At 39.3% G+C, this 23,200-nt stretch overlaps 1 protein-coding gene across 1 annotated transcript in view; it reads right to left on the bottom strand.

Moving 5' to 3' along the window:
• CPA6 (carboxypeptidase A6) overlaps positions 1 to 23,200 on the bottom strand; it is a 261,362-nt gene that overhangs the window by 3,176 nt on the left and 234,986 nt on the right. The window contains exons 9-10 of the mRNA XM_029223028.1: positions 4,486 to 4,688; positions 566 to 650 (exon numbers count right to left, since the gene is read on the bottom strand). Coding sequence (XP_029078861.1) covers positions 566 to 650; positions 4,486 to 4,688 — 288 coding nt within the window. The remainder of the gene's footprint in view (positions 1 to 565; positions 651 to 4,485; positions 4,689 to 23,200) is intronic.

Here is a 23,200-nt window from a genome sequence, read left to right as displayed (position 1 = left end):
CTAACTAGTGGCAGAATTAAGACTAGAATCCATTTCTCCTGGTTCTTTGTCCAAGTTCTTTCCATATACCTGGTTGCTCTTTATTTCATATGAAATAAGAAATATTTTAATTACCTTTCAAGGGGAAATTCAGTTGAAGGTGTTATGTAAGAAACAGAATTTCATAACAAGAATGGTAGAAGGAAGGGATAAAAGGGAAGCTCCTTCAAGGGCTCAAACATTACATTATCTTCTCAAGGCCCATTTCTACCTTTGCAGTAGTTACAACAGCTTAAGGAGCCCGTTTTGGTACTTTGCACTGTCATAAGATCTCAATTCAACCTTGTAGTCTTTACTACATGCTTAGAATATTCTCTGCTTAGGATTTTTTCAATTGGTACAGTGATTTCTGTCAAGCAGGGTAAAACTAATCAGACATAAACTCCCTCCATCTTCCTTGGCTAATCTGGTAGTCAAAATTTTCACTTTAGGGGGGAACACATTTTCTGGTTTTTTTTGAGGGAGGTCATTACACAGGATATTGGTTCGAGAGATTATTCCAACACAGCATCCACAGGAAACTTACACAATGTGCTGGAAGCAGGCCCGTATCGATACTGTATGCCGTACACCGACTGAAGTGCATTCACAGCTTTATAAGCTGCAGATTCCTGTGAGGTTAAATGGAGAAATTTTATCGCTTATATCATTGCATTGAAACCTTTAGAAACACTGACACGTTGTCTGAGCATTATCGGTCATCAATTTGGAGAACACTAGGCACATTGGTGAATAGCTATATTTAATAATAATATTGCTACTCTTTGTCACATGCTGCATTTTGCAATATGTTTTAGAACACATTATTTCCCTTGATTAATTCTCACAATGAGCCAGTGATCAGTAATATTTCCATATACAGATGAGAAAAGGAAGGCCCAGCGAGGTTCAGTGGTCAGGCTGGGGTTACACAGCAAGGAGTGGCTATGTTGGGATAAATACATCTTCTGAGGCTGATTTAGTGTTCTGTTCTCTTCACTTTAGTTCAGAGACACCCATTTCTATAAATTACAAAATGCTTGACAGGGCAGGGCCCAAGTCAGTTTTGCTCATAGCTACAAATATAGTATTTAGCAACGTGCCTGTATATAACAGACACTTAAGCACTGTTTCTTGCATGAATGTTGAATAAGCATAGATCTGCAACAGTATCAAGTTAATCTCATTGATCTTTAAGTGCATACATCTTTAAGTGGTGGCCCGGTTCAAGGTATTTAAAACCCATTTGGATCAGTTCAGAAACGCTTTAATTCAGTAAGAATGACTCCTCTTGCTCTGTGTGTTTATCCCTTGTGGGAATGGAAACACTTTTAGACTGCTTCGTGACTTCTAAGGTTACACAGGCTTGTGGCAGAGCTCAGCCAGGTGCGGCTAAGATGTAGAAATTCTGAGGTGGAACTTCCTAGCAATGCCAAAAAGCAGGAAAAATAAACACCTTCAAAATACTAAAAGGTGAATATTCTAAGATGAATGAGAATGATACGGACTACCCTTGAAAACATTTTCAAACGGTATAAAAGCACTAGTTTCAGCAAGGAGTTAGAGAAGTATTGTATGACCAGTGAGAGGAAAAGAAGTGTGTTGAAACCAGTATACAACTCTCCCATTTCCAGGTGCCTGTGAATAATTTAATCCATCAGTTGAAGCACTCCGGGCAACGTGGTACTGTGTGCTGGACCTGGCTTCAGCCTGCCGTCCTCACTCACCTCAGGGAAGCAGGAAGCCACATTTGCAGCAAATGCCACACTGAGTGGCTGTTCAGGAATCAGGCTCCAGAACCTGGCAGACATTAATTAATTGATCTCACTGATGACGACATTCTCCTTGCAGGAGCCGACAAGAAAGGAATGTAAACACCATAATGAGGTATCTTAATGGAGAACGTGCTAAGATTTTTAACATCTTCTCCAATGGCCTCAGTGATATTCCATGGCAAGGGCAGAAATTTCTACATTTAGAAGATTACTGCATTCTGCTGGTGAGGAGACCTTTGTTCCTCATTATTTCAGATGACTAAACCCAAGAAAAATAATCTACCGAGGAAGAAGAAAGATAACCACTCTGCCTATTTTCGCAAAATGTATGCATAGTTTTAGCCTTTTGGGCTCACTGGACTTCTGCCACTGACGTGCAGGTGCACGTTGATAAGAGGTTTAGACATGATCCTTCCTCAAAGAGTAGAAGCTTCATAAAATTTTCTGAGAATATTTTCCAGGATGGCACCTATTTAAAAGAGTTTAAGTGATTCTTCCTTTTGTCCATTCCTTCTTTTTTTCCATTCATCCAGAAGGACCCAGGCCTCCCTTATTGGACCTCAGCTGAGTAAGGAGTATATGTTTTATTTAAATATTTTTATATTTAAAGCAACTTAGTGACCGAAATATCTTAGCAGAAACACAGACTCCTACATATTGATGGAATGTTTTTGAACAAGTTGAACAGAACTTAATGGCTACTGGTTAACATTCAGAGACATCTATTATCTGAGAACTGTAATCTTAGTTTTAGCGATTTAGCTTATCTGCAGGATTTCTCAATGGGGTCACCACTGACAGTTTGGACTAAATCATTCTTTGCTGTGGAAGGCTGTCCTGTGCAATGTAGGATGTTTCACAGCATCCTTGGCCTCTACCCACTAGATGCCAATAACATCCCCCACCCCTGTTGTGGCCATCAAAAAATGTCTCCAACACTGTCAGTGTCCCTTGGGAGGGAAATTCATCATTGGTTGTGAACCACTGATCCATTCTTTATACCACATCCTCCAATCCAAGACACAAGGAAAATAACTCCTGATGGGAAGATAAATTCAAAATACGGAGAACATTCTCATGTGGTAGGTTTTGTTTTGTTTTGTTTTGTTTTTTGCGGTATGCGGGCCTCCCACCGCTGTGGCCTCTCCCGTTGTGGAGCACAGGCTCCGGACGCGCAGGCTCAGCAGCCATGGCTGACGGGCCCAGCCGCTCAGCGGCATGTGGGATCCTCCCGGACCGGGGCACGAACCCGCGTCCCCTGCATCGGCAGGCGGACTCTCAACCACTGTGCCACCAGGGGAGCCCTCATGTGGTAGTTTTAATATATTACATATTCTATATAATCTGTTGTGAGGATACAAACAGACGCTGTGTCCAGTTTAGAAAAGGCTGAACATTCGCGTATAGAAACATTTTGGTACAAGGTGGTTAGGTTGCCAGGTCAATAACACCAAGAATGAGAAGCCTATTTGACCCACCGAGGAGCTGAAGAATAGCACTATCAAATATCACTCCCACCTTTACAGTATTTCTCAAGAGAGAGAATTTGCTCAGAATTCTTGCATGAAATGCTAAGAACAAAGTTCCTCTTTTGGACAGAATGCAAGCCTTCCCCCAGGCCACCTTCTGACCTCACGTTCTAAATTCTTCCCAGGTCCTGGCCATGGAGATCAGGAATTCCCGCAACCCCAAGCAACTGGTGCAGGATTTGGAGTCTGAGGTATAGGGAGAGAGAGGATGCTTCTTTTTTATAAAAGCTTTTAAATTCAAGCCTAAAATACATACAGAAGAGTATACAGATTTTAAGTTTATAGTTCAATGAATGATCACTAGTTGTATGCAGTCATCCAGAACCAGCATCCAGCCAAGGAATAGAAAATCAACAGCAGTCCGAAAGCCCGCCTGTGCGCCGTCCCAATCACTCCTCCCTCCCTCCCTCTTCCTTGCTTCTAACACTATGTATTAGTTTGGCCTGGTCTTGAACTTTATAGGCCTTCAGATGATGTAGGCTCTGAAGCAGACTCACTTTACTGAGGAATTAGTCCCTATAGTGGATAGCTTGTTGGGTTTCTGAGATGAGGTGAGGAAGGAATTCTGCTCTTTCACTTTCAGGTAATCTCATGCCTGAAAGGCTGTTCATTCTTAGCACTAATTTGTCAGATGCATGCCCAGAGACTTAGTAGCATTAAGCAAATAGCGTTTATAAATTAAAACTTGCTTTTAATTGAGTCAGACCATAATTTACGAACAGTTGTTTACTCAATAAAGTTAATTACAGCCCTGCATATGTGACCGGAGCTGTAATACTAATCACCTCCATCCTGACATTTTCCAAATAACCTGTGGTAAGAATGTAAATATGTTTGAAATGATTGCATTGGAGAAGCAGCATGCACAGTGGTTAAAAGCAACAATGCTGGAGCTAGATTTGGGGTGAATCCTGGCTATGACACTTAGTAGCTCTGTGTTCTTAGTATAATGACTTAACATCTTTAAGTTTCAGTTTCCTCATCTGTAAAATGTGGATAATAATTGTTACTGAATAGATTATGAAAAATAAGTGAGATTATGTATATATGAAATGCTAATTAGAACAAACACAATGTGTTTGCTATTATCATTACCACATAGAACCATCTTAGCATTAGAAAAGGATGAAGCCTGACACACATATCCAGCTTCAAGTACTTACCACACAGCTAAAATTGGGGATTGTTGCATATTTGTAAGAATAGGGATACAGCAACATCTGAGCATATGCGTGAAAAGAGAGGTAAGCCCTTATGTGCTTCTTGTGTTTTCGGAGGAAGTTAGCTACAGCTTTCACTTCCGGCTCAGATTCTGGGAAAGGTCCACAGTATGTATCATCACAAGGGTGCATGGAAGCTCCTTCATCTGCAAATTAGAAAAGAAAATGGGGTGAAGGGGTGGGCAGGCAAGAAGCAAGAAACACAAATCGGCATTGTTAAGCTGATTTTTCTTTTATTTCTGTAAACACATGGTATTATTAAGCAGTTCCTCTAACTTCTCATTTAAAGAAATCAATACTGAAAAATCCAAGACAGTTCAGGCCTCCATGCATAATGGGAGGGCAGCCTGAATAGGAACTAGGTGCTGCTTGTTTAAGCCTGCATAAACCACTCTAAAGGGAGGGCTCTGTCAGCTGGAGAACTAACTCTACATGATCCCCCCAGAGCAGGAAAGGCCTCCTGTTTATACACTCCATGACACTTGCACTTTCCCACCATAACACTCAACACACGTGTAATTAGTGTCAAAATTTACTCATTTAACATGCAACCAATATTTACACTAATCTGGGTGCCTGGGATACAGTGGAAGACAACATAGGAAGAAATCCTTGCTCTAACAGAGCCTACATTCAACCTGGATTCTTGTTAGATTCTAATGCTCTGAGAAGTCAGGGGCTGTGTTTTTCCTGCTGGGCACCTGAGAACTAGAACAAGTATGGCAAGTGTTCAACAAATATTTGTTGAATAAATGAATGTCAGATCCAAAGAAAAGGCTAGACCTCTGTACAGATGTCTGGTAAGATACAAATACTGATATATCAAGAACAGTGAGGCAAGACTGAAATAATTCCACCGAACATGCCATACCAATTTCTATTATATTTTTAGATCAGCTATATACAAACTGGCTTTGTGAAACCCGAGGCCTCTCCAGTTATCTTAGGGGTCAGTTCAGTTAAGTCCTCAAAACTAAATTTTAATTGTCAAATTAAAAATGTATACAGGTCTATGAAGGGGAGGAAGGAAAATAAGATTCACTATAACAATCACAGTATTAAGTTCCAAGAAATTTTGGAAATAATGACATTTTTCAGTTACTTGCCATTCTGAGTCCTTACAATCTCTCCCGTACCCCTGGAACACTGTAACTCTTTCCATAAACAAATGGAAAATGTTTGGTGAGTCTGTGACATAGTCTAATACTTCTGCAAATGAAAAGACAACTAAGATCAGGCTAATTCTTGAGTATGTTAAATCTCATTTATGCCATAGGAGAGTGTAGATGGGGGAACTTGCAGCAATTGTGGTTTTCCTCCTTTGAGTCTAATTCTGGAGATGCCTCAAAAGCAAGTGGGATATGGATAGAACTCAGAACTTAATATAAAAACTGTAGCTGATACTCCTGAAGGAATAGGAAAAAGAGACATTTGAGGAACATTGATGTAAAGCACTGGAAAGGAGAGATCACAAATAGAGCAGCTAATTCCAGCGGGAGCAGAAGTAATGAGCCAGAGAAACAAGAACTCACAATAATCCTAATAAATATTCTCAAGGGCATATAGGAGGGCACTGGAAACATTAAACAGGGACAAGAAGTTATAAAAAAGAACCAATGAGATATAATGGAAATAAAAAACTTAATTCATGGGTTGAGTGAATACAGTGGATGAGTGAATTAATGAGAGGGAGCGGGTTTTGAAATGTTTCCAGAAGGCATTAGAAGAGACAAAGAATTGGAAAAAAGAGGAAAAAAAATTAAAGGGTATGAAAAATAGAATAATTGTCAACATCTGATTAATAAGGGTTCTAAAAGAGAAAAAAATTAAATATTTGAAGAACTGCTAACTGAAATTGTGCCACGATTAAAGAAAGATTGAATGGGTACCAACACGAGAGAGAAAAGGGAAAATAGCAACACTGACACAGTAAAGTGAAATTTAGGAACGAACCAATTCCAGAGAGAAAGAAGCAGGCCATCTATAGAGGAATGAGAATTAGATTCACATCTGACGTTTTAAATAGCAACACTAGAGTAATATTTCCACAGTACTTTTGAAAAAAGGAAATGAGTCTAGACTTTTATACCTAGCTGAACTCTCATTGAAATGTGAGAGTGAAAGATGTCATAGTTATTGTGGCATATTTTCATTGGTTATTTTTTCAATTTTTTTTCACTTAGAGGTTTTAAATTTCACATCATACAAAATGTAAAGGTTTTAAAAGGATTTTATTTTTAATTCTCATAAGTTTTGCCAAATTGTTTACTAAGTTTGTTACTGTTTACACTCCCCCAAGTAATGTAGAAGAGTACCATTTCTCCTCAATACCTACCAACAATACCCTGAAAGTGTATCACCTTTTGACTTTTGCCAGTTTGCTGGCAAAATTTAATTTGCCTTCCTACTGCAAGTATGTTTGAGCATTGATTCGTAGGTTCACTGGATTGGACTCCTCTCTGAATTGCTTAATCATGTCCTTAGCTCATGTTATTCTCTCTTGGGCTGTTTATCTTTTTTCTTACCCATGTATAAAAGAGCTTTGTATAGATGTTTGTCATCTGTATTGCATTTTATTCTCATATTTATAATTTTTCTATTGAATTGTCTATTATAACTTTTATCATGTTAGACATTTTAAGTTTTATGTAATTACTATGTCTTTTTCAATGCCTTTGGGTTTCCTCTCTTGGTGAAGAAAGTTTCCCCTATTCTAAAGGATTATAGGTTATTTATAGGTTTTCTTCTAAGAATGTTATCATTTTATTTTGTTCTTTTTCATCTAAGTCTTTAATCCTTCTGGATTTTTTTTTTGGATTTATTTTTGTACCTATGTAACCTAGTTATACCTTCAGTTTTTCTATAGTGATAGCCAATTCTATCAGCATCATTTATTAAATATTCTATCATTTTCCCACTGAATTGAAACACCACCTTGGTCATATATTAGAGTCAACTGCATTTGTAGATCTATTCCTGGATTCTCTGTTCTGCTGGTCTATTTGTCTATTTCCATACTGTCACCCTATCAATCTATAGGAGCATTAAGGTATGCTCGATATCAGACAAGTTCCCCTTACTAGTATTCTTCTTCCAGTTTTATTGGTTTTTAGGGTCTATTTACTTTTCCGTATAAAGTTTATGATCATTTTATCAATTCCCCAAAACAGAAAGCAAATGAAAAACCCTGTTGAGATTCTAATTGGAATTGCATTAAACTTAATACTGATTTGGGGAGGATATTATTATACTGAGTCACCCAATCCAAGGACACGTTACACCATTCCATTTGCTCAGATGGTGTTTTATGTTCTTCATTAATATTTTATCATTTTCTCTTTAGTATGCCTTCTTTATTGTTGGTATTATTATTTTTTTAAACATCTTTATTGGAGTATAATTGCTTTACAATGGTGTGTTAGTTTCTGCTGTATAACAAAGTGAATCCGCTATAAATATACATATATCCCCATATCTCCTCTCTCTTGCATCTCCCTCACACCCTCCCTATCCCACCCCTCTAGGTGGTCACAAAGCACAGAGCTGATCTCCCTGTGCTATGTGGCTGCTTCCCACTAGCTAACTATTTTACATTTGGTAGTGTATATATGTCCATGCCACTCTCTCACTTCATCCCAGCTTACCTTTCCCACTCCCCCTGTCCTCAAGTCCATTCTCTACGTCTGCATCTTTATTCCTGTCCTGCCCCTAGGTTCTTCAGAACCTTTTTTTTTTTTTAGATTCCATATATGTGTGTTAACATACAGTATTTTTCTCTTTCTGAATTACTTCACTCTGTACGACAGATTCTAGGTCCATCCACCTCACTGCAAATAACTCAATTTAATTTCTTTTTATGGTTGAGTAATATTCCATTGTATATATGTGCCACATCTTCTTTATCCATTAATCTATCGATGGACACTTAGGTTGCTTCCGTGTCCTGGCTATTGTAAATAGAGCTGCAATGAACATTGTGGTACATGACTCTTTTTGAATTATGGTTTTCTCAGGGTATATGCCCAGTAGTGGGATTGCTGGGTCATATGGTAGTGCTATTTTTAGTTTTTTAAGGACCCTCCATGCTGTTCCCCATAGTGGCTGTATCAACTTACATTCCCACCAACAGTGCAAGAGGGTTCCCTTTTCCGCACACCCTCTCCAGCATTTATTGTTCGTAGATATTTTCATGATGGCAATTCTGAGCGGTGTGAGGTGATGCCTCATTGTAGTTTTGATTTGCATTTCTCTGATGATTAGTGATGTTGAGTATCCTTTCATGTGTTTGTTGGCAATCTGTATATCTTCTTTGGAGAAATGTGTATTTAGGTGTTCTGCCCATTTTTAGATTGGGTTGTTTGTTTTTTTGATATTGAGCTGCATGAGCTGCTTGTATATTTTGGAGATTAATCTTTTGTCAGTTGCTTCATTTGCAAATATTTTCTCCCATTCTGAGGGTTGCCTTTTCATCTTGTTTATGGTTTCCTTTGCTGTGAAAAAGCTTTTAAGTTTCACTGGGTCCCATTTGTTTACTTTTGTTTTTATTTCCATTTCTCTAGGAGGTGGGTCAAAAAGGATCTTGCTATGATTTATGTCCTAGAGTGTTCAGCCTATGTTTTCCTCTAAGAGTTTTATAGTATCTGGCCTTACATTTAGGTCTTTAATCAATTTTGAGTTTATTTTTGTGTATGGTGTTAGGGAGTGTTCTAATTTCATTCTTTTACATGTAGCTGTCCAGTTTTCCCAGCACCACTTATTGAAGAGGCTGTCTTTTCTCCACTGTATATTCTTGCCTCCTTTATCAAAAATAAGGTGACCACATGTGCGTGGGTTTATCTCTGGGTTTTCTATCCTGTTCCATTGATCTATATTTCTGTTTTTGTGCCAGTACCAAACTGTTTTGATTATAGTAGCTTTGTAGTATAGTCTGAAATCTGGAAGCCTGATTCCTCCAGTTCCATTTTTCTTTCTCAAGATTGCTTTGGCTATTCAGGGTCTTTTGTGTTTCCATATAAATTGTGAAATTTTTTGTTCTAGTTCTGTGAAAGATGCCATTGGTAGTTTGATAGGGATTGCATTGAATCTGTAGATTGCTTTGGGTAGTATAGTCATTTTCACAATGTTGATTCTTCCAATCCAAGAACATGGTATATCTCTCTGTCTGTTTGTATCATCTTTAATTTCTTTCATCAATGTCTTATAGTTTTCTGCATACAGGTCTTTTGCCTCCTTAGGTAGGTTTATTCCCAGGTATTTTATTCTTTTTGTTGCAGTGGTAAATCGGAGTGTTTCCTTAATTTCTCTTTCAGATTTTTCATCATTAGTGTATAGGAATGCAAGAGATTTCTGTGCACTAATTTTGTATCCTGCTACTTCACCAAATTCATTGAATAACTCTACTAGTTTTCGGGTAGCTTCTTTAGGATTCTCTATGTATAGTATCATGTCCTCTGCAAACAGTGACAGCTTTACTTCTTCTTTTCTGATTTGTATTTCTTTTTCTTCTCTGATTGCTATGGCTAAAACTTCCAAAACTATGTTGAACAATAGTGATGAGAGTGGACAACCTTGTCTTGTTCCTGATGTTAGTGGAAATGGTTTCAGTTTTTCACCATTGAGAACGATGTTGGCTGTGGGTTTCTCATATATGGCCTTTATTATGTTGATGTAAGTTTCCTCTATGCCTACTTTCTGGAGGGTTTTTATCATAAATGGGTGTTGAATTTTGCCAAAAGCTTTTTCGGCGTCTTTTGAAATGATCATACGGTTTTTCTCATTCAGTTTGTTAATATGGTTTATCACATTGATTGATTTGCGTATATTGAGGAATCCTTGCATTCCTGGGATAAACCCACTTGATCATGGTGTATGATCCTTTTTTTTTTTTTGTGGTACGTGGGCCTCTCACTCTTGTGGCCTCTTCTGCTGTGGCGCACAGGCTCTGGATGCGCAGGCTCAGTGGCCATGGCTCACGGGCCCAGTCGCTCTGCAGCATGTGGGATCTTCCCGGACCAGGGCATGAACCCGTGTCCCCTGCATCAGCAGGTGGACTCTCAACCACTGTGCCACCAGGGAATACCTGTATGATCCTTTTAATGTGCTATTGGAGTCTGTTTGCTACTATTTTTTGAGGATTTTTGCATCTCTGTTCATCAGTGATATTGGCCTGTAGTTTTCCTTTTTGTGACATCTTTGTTTGGTTTTGGTATCAGGGTGATGGTGGCCTCATAGAATGAATTTGGGAGTGTTCCTCCCTCTGCTATATTTTGGAAGAGTTTGAGAAGGATAGGTGTTAGCTCTTCTCCAAATGTTTCATAGAATTCGCCTGTGTAGCCGTCTGGTCCTGGGCTTTTGTTTGTTGGAAGATTTTTAATCACAGTCTCAGTTTCACCGCTTGTGATTGGTCTGTTTATATTTTCTATTTCTTCCTGGTTCAGTCTCAGAAGGTTGTGCTTTTCTAAGAATTTGTCCTTTTCTTCCAGGCTGTCCATTTTATTGGAATATGGTTGCTTGTAGTAATCTCTTATGATCTTTTGTATTTCTACAGGGTCAGTTGTTGCTCCTCCTTTTTCATTTCTAATTCTGTTGACTTGAGTCTTCTCCCTTTTTTTTTCTTGATGAGTCTGGCTAATGGTTCATCAATTTTGTTTATCTTCTCAAATAACCAACTTTTAGTTTTATTGAACTTTGCTGTTGTTTCCTTCATTTCTTTTTCATTTATTTCTGATCTGATCTTTATGATTTCTTTCCTTCTGCTAACTTTGGGGGTTTTTTGTTCTCCTTTCTCTAATTGCTTTAGGTGTAAGGTTAGGTTGTTTATTTGAAATGTTTATTGTTTCTTGAGGTAGGATTGTGTTGCTATAAACTTCCCTCTTAGAACTGCTTTTGCTGCATCCCATAGGTTTTGGGTGGTCGTGTTTTCATTGTCATTTGTTTCTAGGCATTTTTTGATTTCCTCTTTGATTTTTTCAGTGATCTCTTGGTTATTTAGTAGTGTATTGTTTAGCCTCCATGTGTTTGTATTTTTTACAGATTTTTTTCCTGTAGTTGGTATCTAGTCTGATAGCATTGTGGTCTAAAAGATACTAAATTTTTTAAATTTACCAAGGCTTGATTTGTGACCCAAGATATGATCTATCCTGGAGAATTTTCCATGAGCACTTGAGAAGAAAGTGTATTCTGTTGTTTTTGGATGGAATGTCCTATAAATATCAACTAAGTGCATCTTGTTTAATGTATCATTTATAGCTTGTGTTTCCGTATTTATTTTCATTTTGGATGATCTGTCCATTGGTGAAAATGGGGTGTTAAAGTCCCCTGCTATGATTTTGTTACTGACGATTTCCCCTTTTATGGCTGTTAGCGTTTGCCTTGTGTACTGAGGCGCTCCTATGTTGGGTGCATAAATATTTACAAGTATTATATCTTCATCTTGGATTGATCCCTTGATCATTATGTAGTGTCCTTCTTTGTCTCTTGTAATAGTCTTTATTTTAAAATCTATTTTTTCTGATATGAAAATTGCTATTCCAGCTTCCTTTTGATTTCCATTTGCATGGAATATCTTTTTCCATTCCCCCACTTTCAGTCTGTATGTGTCCCTAGGTCTGAAGTGGGTCTCTTGTCGGCAGCATGTATACAGGTCTTGTTTTTGTATCCATTCAGCCAGTCTGTGTCTTTTGGTTGGAGCATTTAATCCATTTCCATTTAAGGTAATTATTGATATGTATGTTCCTATTACCATTTTCTTAATTGTTTTGGGTTTGTTATTGTAGGTCTTTTCCTTTTCTTGTTTTTCCTGCCTAGAGAAGTTCCTTTAGCATTTTGTTGTAAAGCTGGTTTGGTGGTAGTGAATTCTCTTAGCTTTTGCTGGCCTGTAAAGGTTTTAATTTCTCTGTCGGGTCTGAATGAGATCCTTGCTGGGTAGAGTAATCTTGGTTGTAGGTCCCTTTCATCACTTTAAATATGTCCTGCCAGTCCCTTCTGGCTTGCAGAGTTTCTGCTGAAAGATCAGCTGTTAACCTTATTGGGATTCCCTTGTATGTTATTTGTTGTTTTTCCCTTGCTGCTTTTAATATATATTTTTTGTATTTAATTTTGGTAGTTTGATTAGTATTTTCTTGGTGTGTTTCTCCTTGGATTTATCCTGTATGGGACTGTCTGTGCTTCTTGGATGTGATTGACTATTTCCTTTCTCATATTAGGGAAGTTTTCAACTATAATCTCCTCAAATATTTTGTCAGTCCCTTTCTTTTTCTCTTCTTTTTCTGGGACCCCTATAATTTGAATGTTGGTGTGTTTAATGTTGTCCCAGAGGTCTCTTAGTCTGTCTTCATTTCTTTTCATTCTTTTTTCTTTATTGTGTTCTGCAGCAGTGAATTCCACCATTCTGTGTTCCAGGTCACTTATCTGTTCTTCTGCCTCAGTTATTCTGCTATTGATTCCTTCTGGAGAATTTTTAATTTCATTTATTGTGTTGTTTATCATTGTTTGTTTGCTCTTTAGTTCTTCTAAGTCCTTGTTAAATGTTTCTTGTATTTTCTCCATTCTATTTCCAAGATTTTTGATCATCTTTACTATCATTACTCTGAATTCTTTTTCATGTAGACTATTTCCTCTTCATTTGTTTGGTGTGATGGGTTTTTACCTTGCTCCTTCATCTGCTATGTGTTTCTCTGTCTTCTCATTTTGCTGAACTTACTGTGTTTGGGGTCTCCTTTTCACAGGCTGCACGTTTGTAGTTCCCATTGTTTTTGGTGTCTCTCCTCAGTAGGTAAGGTTGGTTCAGTGGGTTATGTAGGTTTCCTGGTGGAGGGTACTGGTGCCTGTGTTCTGGTGGATGAGGCTGGATCTTGTCTTTATGGTGGGCAGGACTGCAACTGGTCATGTGTTCTGGGGTATCTGTGACCTTATTATGATTTTAGGCAGCCTCTCTGATGATGGGTGGGGCTGTGTTCCTATCTTGCTAGTTGTTTGGCATAGGGTGTCCAGCACTGTAGCTTGCTGGTCGTTGAGTGGAACTGGGTCTTAGCATTGAGATGGAGGTCTCTGGGAGAGCTTTCGGTGTTTGATATTACATGGAGCTGGGAGGTATCTGGTGGACCAATGTCCTGAGTTCAGCTCTCCCACCTCAGAGGCACAGGAATGACACTGGCCAGAGCACCAAGACCCTGTCAGCCACATGGCTCAGAAGAAAAGGGAGAGAAAAAGAAAGAAAGAAAGAAAAAATAATAATAAAATAAAGTTATTAAAATAAAAAATTATTAAAAATAAAAAGCAATTATAAAGTAATAAAAAAATATACAGAGAGAACCCTAGGACAAATGGTAAAAGCAAAGCCATACAGACAAAATCACACAAAGAAGCATACACATACACACTCACAAAAAGAGAAAAAGGAGAAAAAAATATATATCTTTTGGGAAGTCTGAGGTCTTCTGCCAGCGTTCTGTAGGAGTTGTTCCACGTGTAGATGTATTTCTGATGTATTTGTGGGGAGGAAGGTGATCCACGTCTTACTCTGCCGTCTTGAAGATCCCCCCTGTTGTTGCTATTATTATTATGAATTGGTAACTATTTCTTTTTTTAAACAATTTTTATTTAAAAATATTTAAAATTTTTATACAATTTTTAAGGGTTACTTTCCATTTACAGTTATTACTAAATATTGCTCTATTCCCCATGTTGTACAGTACATCCCTGAACCTATCTTACACCCAGTAGTTTGTACCTCCCACTCCACTCTTTATTGCCCCTCACCCCTTCTCCACTGGTAACCAGTAGTTTTTTCTCTATATCTGTGAGTCTGCTTCTGTTTTGTTACATTCACTAGTTTTCTGTACTTTTTAGATTCTACATATAAGTGATAATCATACAGTATTTGTACTGCTCTGACTTACTTCACTTATCACAATGCCCTCTAAGTCCGTCCATGTTGCTGAAAATGGCAAAATTTCATTATTTTTACGGCTGCGTAATATTCCGATGTATATTTATACCACATCTTCTTCATCTATTCATCTGCTGATGGACACTTAGGTTGCTCCCATATCTTGGCAGTTGTAAATAATGCTGCTATGAACACTGGGTGCAGGTCTCTTCAAATAAGTGTTTTTGTTTCTTTTTCAGATATATACCCAGGAGTGGAATTTTTGGGTCATATGGTAGTTCTGTTTTTAGTTTTTTGAGAAACCTCCATAGGTTTTCCACAGTGGCTGGAATTGGTAACTATTTTTCAAATGGTCCTCTCAGGGTGTGATGGTAGAAGTCATTTCATGATACCATGAGAGCTCCTCCTATCCTCCCCCTTCCTGTCTTTCACCTCCAACTCCATCAGATCTAGCTGGGAATTAGTTGCCCAAACTATCTCTTTATAAACTTCATTTTGGAAGCTTATGTGCTGTCAGAATGAAAATGTGACCCATTGAGAAAATTTTATATAAAATATGATATGTATGTTATTTACATATATAAATAGTTTTCTGATAACTTTATTCTTAAAGATAATATCATATTTGGGATAATGAGTGACAGCTTAGTTGACATTTCCTTAGAAAATCAGACCCTCTTCTAACTAACATTCTAAGTTGCTAAAGATAAATTACTTGTTTTGTTCAAACTGTCAAGAAAGAAGGCATATAATCCTTTAGTATTCTCATTTTCCATTCTTTCTGTAGATTGTAACTATTTCTAAGCTACTCCTGATTTTGTAGAGGCTGGAGACTTACTTGTTTTTCAACTAACAGTGGGTAAGGATTGCTGTCTTTTATCCTTTATGAGGGAAGAAAAACAAAACTTAATGGTTTTCTTTTTCAAGACTGAGTAGCAGGAGGGATAAATATTTGGTACTGAAAACAGAGCCAGTGCTATTGTTCCTTTCTGGAGTGGGGAGCAATTGGGGCTGTAGATGGAGATGCGGGTGGTGAGTTCCTTGTATCCCTGACTACATAGCCACAGTGAGACACTACTCTTGACCTGAGGCACTTACCTTGCCCACATCATCCTCACTAGATCTTCTCTGGGTAGAGCTGAGGTTTTTATAACATCCCTTACTCACATAGGTGGTACAGATCTAATATAGGATGGGAAGAGCAGCAGGGTTTAGAATACAGAATCATTCTACAGATGACTATGTCTGGCTGTAAATCCGGTAGCACTTATGTTGTACTATAGTTATTTATTTATATAGACTCACCCCTCCTTTAGAGGGCGAACTCCTCTAGGACAGAGGTCATGCCTTATTATTCCCAGTACTTAGAAAAATGTACACCCTTGCTATGCTTTAAATGTTGTTGAATGAGTAAGTGGAGCTGACCCTGCTCAGGGGAGATGCTTGCACATTGGACTATTTCATTGAATTTAGGTCTTTGAGTAGACAACTAAACTCCAGTTCATGTCCATGGAAGGCTGAGGACTTACAAGGGCAACAATAACAACAACAGAATATCTTCAAAAAGCCTGTTGGTCCGTGAGAACATTCTATTACCTAAGCATTTCTTGAATAATTTCAAATCTGAAACTCTGAGCTTTCCCTAGGTTATACTTTAATAAATGTTTAACAGTTTCAGAAAGGAAATGGTGTACTTAAAACATTTTTATATACGGTGATGAGCGCCAAATTGTTTATGCATATGAGTACAAATCCTCCCTCGTCCCTAACAAAATACAGAGTGATAGCTTTATAAGTAAGCTTTTAACAAGTCATAGCAGAAAAGGGCCATTAAATTTCCTCTTAGACTGTATAAAAACTGTAACTGTGTGCTGGTGAGGTTTCTTTCAAAGAAGGGAGAGATATTTGCAACTGGAGAGGACTGTTTATAACAGGAAGGTTTTGAGGAACGTGCGGGGAGAGCAGAGGTGTGTGGAGAATGCACGGAGCCAGAAAAGGTGTAGACTGGCCAGCAAAGAAGGAAAAAGTGCCATGGTTTCCGAGGTTTCAGGAGGACCAGGTGTCCGATCTTACCTGTTTTCTCACAGAGCTTGAAATAGTCTCCTCCCTTGGCTTCTGACACACTGACCCCTTATGTTTTAGTTCCAACAACTTTTTTCTTTCCTTATTAGTCCTCTTTATGGGTTTCTCTACCTCTGTCCGTCCCTTAAAAGAAGAAGCACCCAGTTGTTCTGCCCTCAGTCCATTTTCTTCAGTGATCTCTCTCTTCAATGAATATGGCTTCTTCAGCTACTACTTAGGTATTAATACTTTCATTAATTCAGCAAGTATTTACCATGCCTACAAACTGGGATAGGTCAATGAATAAAACAAAGTTTTCTGCCTTATAGAGCTTACATTCTAATGGTGCTGATGGTGTTGGTGGGGAGATAATAAACAACACAGTGAATAGGTAATTGCTCTGTGCAGTAGAAAAGTGCTGTGGAAAAGAGAAAAAGGCAGAGGATATAGTAAATATCAGGGAGGTGAGTTGCATTTATAGAGATAGTGGTGAGAGTTATTCTCAGAGGCTGACTTTTTTTTTTTTTTTTTTTTTTTTTTGCGGTACGCGGGCCTCTCACTGTTGTGGCCTCTCCCGTTGCGGAGCACAGGCTCTGGACGCGCAGGCCCCAGCGGCCATGGCTCACGGGCCCAGCCGCTCCACGGCATGTGGGATCTTCCTGGACCAGGACACGAACCCGTGTCCCCTGCATTGGCAGGCGGACTCTCAACCACTGCGCCACCAGGGAAGCCCCAGAGACTGACTTCTGAGCAGACTTGAAGAACACAGGGAGTCAGCCGAAGCATCTGGGGAAGAGTGTTTTGGGCAGAGGGAGCAGCCAGTGCAGAGGCTGCATGGCTGGCCCTGGGGTGTTCCTGGCCAGTGTGGATGGAACCAAGTGTTGAGGGGGAGGGTAGAAACTGATGAGGTCAGACAGTCAATGGGGGCCCAGATCATGTGAAGTTTTATAGGCTATTTTATGTCCTGTATGGGTGAGTAAAGTGGGGAGCCACTGCAGCATTTGGAGCTGAGGGTTGACATCATCTGACATATTTCAGAGGTTCATTCTTGCTGAGGAGATGGACAGACGGTGTGTTATGGGGAGGATGTGTGTGAGGGTAGAAACCGTGAGACTAGTTATTGGGGTGAGAGATGACAGTAGCTGGGACCAGGGAGGTAGTAATAGAGGTGGTCAGGATGGCTGGAATCTGGAGCTATTCTAAAGGTAAAAACAAAAAGATTTCCTAATGGATTAGAAGAGGTATACGAGAAAGAGAGGAGTTAAAGATGTTCCCGTGGTTTTAGGCCGGGGCAATGGGAAGGTTGGAGCTGCCATCAGCAGAATTGAGAAGTGGCTGTAGGAAGAACAGGTCTGGCAGAGTAAAGATCAGGTGTTCAGTTTTGGATATTTTGAGTTTGAGGTGTCTGTTAGATACACCAGTGGAGATGGCAAGTAGATGTTATATACAGGAGTTTGGAAGAATGTTTTGGGCTAAAAATAGACATTTAGGAGTCAGAAGCGTATGGTAGAGGATGAGCTCTCTTAAGGAATGAATGTAGATAGAGAAGAGAAAAGGTCCAAGGCTGACCCCTGGGCATTCCAGTGATCAAAGTTCAGGGGGAAGAAGAGGACCCCACTCCACACCCCTGGAAAAAAAATAGACTGCAAAAAATGACCAAGAAACCAATGAGTTTGGAAGAGAGTTTTCTATTCTGGAGGCCAAGTGAAACTACATGTATTGAAAAATAAATCTTGGGCTTCCCTGGTGGCACAGTGGTTAGGAATCCGCCTGCCAATGCAGGGGACACGGGTTCCAGCCCTGGTCTGGGAAGATTCCACATGCCGCAGAGCAACTTAGCCAGTGCGCCACAACTACTGAGCCTGCGCTCTAGAGCCCGCAAGCCACAACTACGGAGCCCACGTGCCACAACTACCAAAGACCATGCACCTAGATAGAGCCTGTGTTCTGCCACAAGAGAAGCCACCGCAGTGAGAAGCCTGGGCACTGCAGTGAAGAGTAGCCTCCACTCGCGCAACTAGAGAGAGCCTGCGCGCAGCAACGTAAACCCAACATGGCCAAAAATAAACAAATAAAATAAATAAATTTATATTAAAAAAAAGAGAAAAATCATGATCCACTTTGTCAAAGCAGCTTAGAAATCAAGTAAGGTGAGATCAAGATTTGACCACTGGATTTAGCCATGTGGGATTTGATGCGAGTATAACACTGCCTGTAGTGAGTTTAAGGAGGGGAGGATGAGAACCCTGCAAATAGGAACAAAGACATGGGACAGTAGCTGGTGGAAGAAGTAGAGACGAGAAGGAGTTTCTCAGACGAGAGGAATAATGGCATGCTATTATGCTGCTGGGAAAAAGTCCAGCATGCTGGGAAAAACACCACACCCAACCGGCCCAAAAGACAACGGAACAAAAGAGATGGGAAAAGTCCTGGAGCAATATCCCTGAGTAGGCAAGTGGACATCTAGTAAGAGTCAGTGACTTGAATCTCTATCTCTGGCTTTCTGCACATCTCCACCTGCTTGCCTCAGAGGCTCTGGAAGCTCAAGATGTCCTCAGATGAAATCATCTTTCTTTTTCCTACCTACCAAACTGACCTTCTGCTCTGTTTCTTAACCTATGCTTCCCTCATTCATCTAGTGGCCCAAGTCAGAGACTTAGACGGAGTGGTCCTGGAAGTTGTCTTCTCCCTCATCCCTCTATCCAGTTGGAGAGCAAATTCTGTTGATCCTATCTGTTAAACGTCTCTATGCTACTTCCACCAACAAAGTTCAGGCCCTCAGCATCATTCCTCTGCAGTATCAGAATAGTTCGTTGCCCTCAGTCTGGCTTGCCTTGAATTCAGCCTTCTCAACAATGTCACTGTAATCTTCTAGAAACATAAATCCGATCTTCTTGCTCTGTTGCTTAAAATCCTTCAGTGGTTGCCTTCTCGATAAAGTTCTGAAGTCTTTACGACAGCTTAAAGGCCGTAGAAGTAGTGTGATCGAAGTGTTTCAAGATGGCAGTGGTAGGTATTATAGCTCATCTTGTGTGTGTGTTCTTCTGTCTTAAAAAAACAATTTGATTTTTGTCCTGTTGCTGTACAGATAGCACTGTGATTGGTATTTTACCATTGACCAGATATTTTCACATACTTTCTATGGCTCTATAATATTGGGTTGGCCAAAAAGTTCGTTCAGGTTTTTCTGTAACATCGTACAAAAACCCGAACGAACTTTCTGGCCAACACAATAGTTTCAAGGTTGCATAGTTTCTCCCTTCCTCGGAATTCAAAGGGTTATGCTTTCTCCCCCTGACCAGGTGTTTATGGGATAAGGCCCTTCATGATCTGTTTTTGGTTGACCTGCTTGGAATTTTAGCTTCTACCTGTCTGCCTTAAACTTTCTACTTCTACTCCTACTCCTGCTACACTATTGGCCATTTCCCTGAGGTTCCCTACACCTTTGTCTTTATGACTGCGCATGCAGTTCCCTTTGTCTGAAGCATCTCTTCTTCACAGTCTGATTTTACTTGTCCATCAGTTACCAGTCCTTCTCTGCATCTCCTCCAATGCCCCCAGGCTGGGTTAGGTGCCTGTCTTCTATGTGCCCATAACACACTTTACCTGCATTCGGCATAAAACCTAGTGTCTGTGTTAAAGTTGTATGCAAACCCAGTTCCCTACTCATTTAGGCGAAGTGTTATTCCCCTGCATTATCAGAATATTTTGCGGCCTTCAGTCTGGCCTGCCTGACAGTGCTTGACCAATACTGGGTGCATAATAGGCGAAAAAAGCATTTTATTTCATAATTATCATATATGAGCTAAACGTATAATATTAAGAAGGGCCATGCCTCAATTTAATGCTGTTCGCCTGAGAAACACATTAGACACTGGAATATTCTATCCATTTTATGGCTTATTTTGTGGATTGGCATCCTGCCAAAGTTATTTACCACAGATTACGTATTGATTGAGCAGCAGAATGGGTTCTCACATTGAGAATTCTTTCTCCCACTGTTTCTGATTTTTTGCCTTACTCATCTCCTATTCTAACCCTGTCTTTAAAAAATAAAATCAGAATCCTGAATAGCGGGACCTCTAAGATGGAAATAAATTAATTCAGGTGGAAAGAAAACCACTAAAACAATCAAATTGTATTTATAGCCTTTTGGGGCACTAGCCAGGCTTTACTAAAATGTGAAGAAACAGCTCACAAATATTGTTGAACAGTAAGTCCCTTGGGGATTTTACATAGCTGTGTTGGATATACAATTTGAAGAGTCCTGTTCATATCTAGCCTCAGTTACACAGATTCTGATCAGAAATATCTGCTGTACTACAGAAGATCAAGATAGCAGAAAGCTAAAGCACCAGGACACAACATTTCAAGGAAACAAGTGAAAAAAACTCCATATCTAGGAAACAATGATAAAAGACTTCTAGGGGAAAGGAACAAGAATCACCAATGCCATCACTCTAGGTTTTAGGAGCATGAGAATGTAAAGGTTATTAGTTTCCCCTTAGTTTATGGGAGCCAATATATTGTTTCTGAAGCTAAAAGCAACATTCCCTTTCCCATCTTTACATGCAGAACAACTGTGGAATACATAACAAGATCTCTGCAGTGCAGAGTGGGGAGATTGTAGTCTTGTCAAATAAAACAGCAGACATCTCTGTCCTGAACAGTTCAGCAGTTTAACTTCCGTACCATACATCACCTCTCTTGTTTTTGAGTGTTGAGATGCAAAATTCTACAAGAACCTCATAAATCTAGACAGAAGACAGGACGTGCACACGTGAGGAAATGAGAGGACAAGACAGTGTAGGATATAATACAATTTTAAAGTGTGCAGTGCAGGCTAAATGCATGGGAGCACAAAGGATGGAGAGAGAGCAGGGAAGATCTGGTGAGGCTGTAACGGCAAAGAAACTCGATGGGATTCAAGATGGGTGAAACTTGAAAAAATATAACTTAAGAAAATGAAAGGCAAAAAAAAAATTTTGTTGTTTCTATGAGCCTTAGTCCTCCTGGATGGTAAAATGAGGTGGAAGGTAGTCTTTAGAGAAGAAATGGAGACGGATGTGGTACTAGAAGCAGCAATCGACTGAAAATCACAAGACCAGGCTCAGTGTGAACTGCCCTAATGAGCTCAGTGATGTTCGTGTCACTGCTCTGGCTGCAATGGTCTTGGGTGGATTAGGGACCGAATCAGTGGTTCTCACTTGGTATTGTGACGATGTATTGCTATCAGTCCTGGGGGTTGTCTGACAGTAGCTAGTTTCACATTATAAAATTATTTAATTACAAGAATTGGTTTAGTTATCCTGATAAATAACTCGTAATTTATTCTAACATACTCTTGTAATGGGGGAGAGAAAAGGTCAATTAGAACGGGTGAGCTTGGGATGAACCAAAAGGAGTGTGTCCCCATCATCGGCTGGGCGTGTGGTAGTGGAAAAAAGTAGGCTGAGAACTGTTGGGTTAGAAAATGATTGCTACAACTCTGCAGCATTGACAGTTTAGGGCTCCAGGCCAGATGAAAAAAAAAAAAACTTCAGTGTAATTATGTACTTACTTTTCCTTAACATCCTTAGATTCTGTTCTAAGGATATGAGGATAAAATTTAGTAATACAAGTTGTTACTTGATTGATTTCTGTTTGTAAGCAAATGGTTTAATTCTCAGAATATACATTTTCTTAGATAAAAACTTCCCTCCTTGCCTAAGGTCCTCCAACCCCCTCCCAAATCTGCTTCTTCTCTTGCATTACAAATCTTCTAAATGTAATCACAAGTATCCTATAAGAGAGAAATTTGATTATAGACAGAAGGCTATGTGACAGAAGTAGAGGGAAGCTGAGTCAGAGAAGTTGCTATGCCACTGGCTTTGAAGGTGGAGAAGGAGGTCACAAGGTAAGGAATACAGGCGGCCACTAGAAGCTGGAAAAGACAGTGACATGACTTCTCCCCTAGAATCTTCTGAGGGAGTGTGGGCTTGCCACAGCTTCAGCTTGGTGAAATCTGGCCTCCAGAACTGTAAGAAAATAAATCTGTGTTGTTTTAGGCCACTAAGTTTGTGGTAATTTGTTAGAGCAGCAACAGGACACTAATACACTCATATAATTATCTTTTATTTATCTCTATACAGCATTTACCACAGTTTAATGTAATTGTATTTTCACTAAACTGTCAATCTTTTTTTATACTCCATTTATATTTATTATAAAATATTGGCTATATTCCCTGTGTTGTACAGTATATCCTTGTAGCTTATTTTATACATGATAGTTTGTACCTCTTAATCGTCTACCCCTATATTTTGCCTCCCCACTTCCCTCTCCCCACAGGCAACCACTTGCTTGTTCTATCTGTGAGTCTTTCTTTTTTATTATATTCACTAGTCTTGTATTTTTTTAGATTCCACATATAAGTGATATCACACAGTATTTGTCTTTCTCTGTCTGAGTAATTTCACTTAGCATAATGCCCTCCAAGTCCATACATGTTGTTGCAAATGGCAAAATTTCATTCTTTCTTAAGGCCAAGTAGTATTTCATTGTGTGTGTGTGTGAGTGTGTATACACACACATATATATACACCACACCATGTGTACACACACACACACCCCCCACATATATATACGCCACACCATGTATACACAAACACATATATATACTACATATATATACACCACACCATGTATACACACACACACACACATATA

The sequence above is a fragment of the Monodon monoceros genome, unplaced genomic scaffold (assembly GCF_005190385.1).
Source record: "Monodon monoceros isolate NGI ecotype Baffin Bay Population unplaced genomic scaffold, NGI_Narwhal_1 Super_Scaffold_14, whole genome shotgun sequence".
Lineage (NCBI taxonomy): Eukaryota > Metazoa > Chordata > Mammalia > Artiodactyla > Monodontidae > Monodon > Monodon monoceros.
Note: the sequence above shows the minus strand (reverse complement) of the source record. Positions and strands in the feature narration are given on the sequence as shown.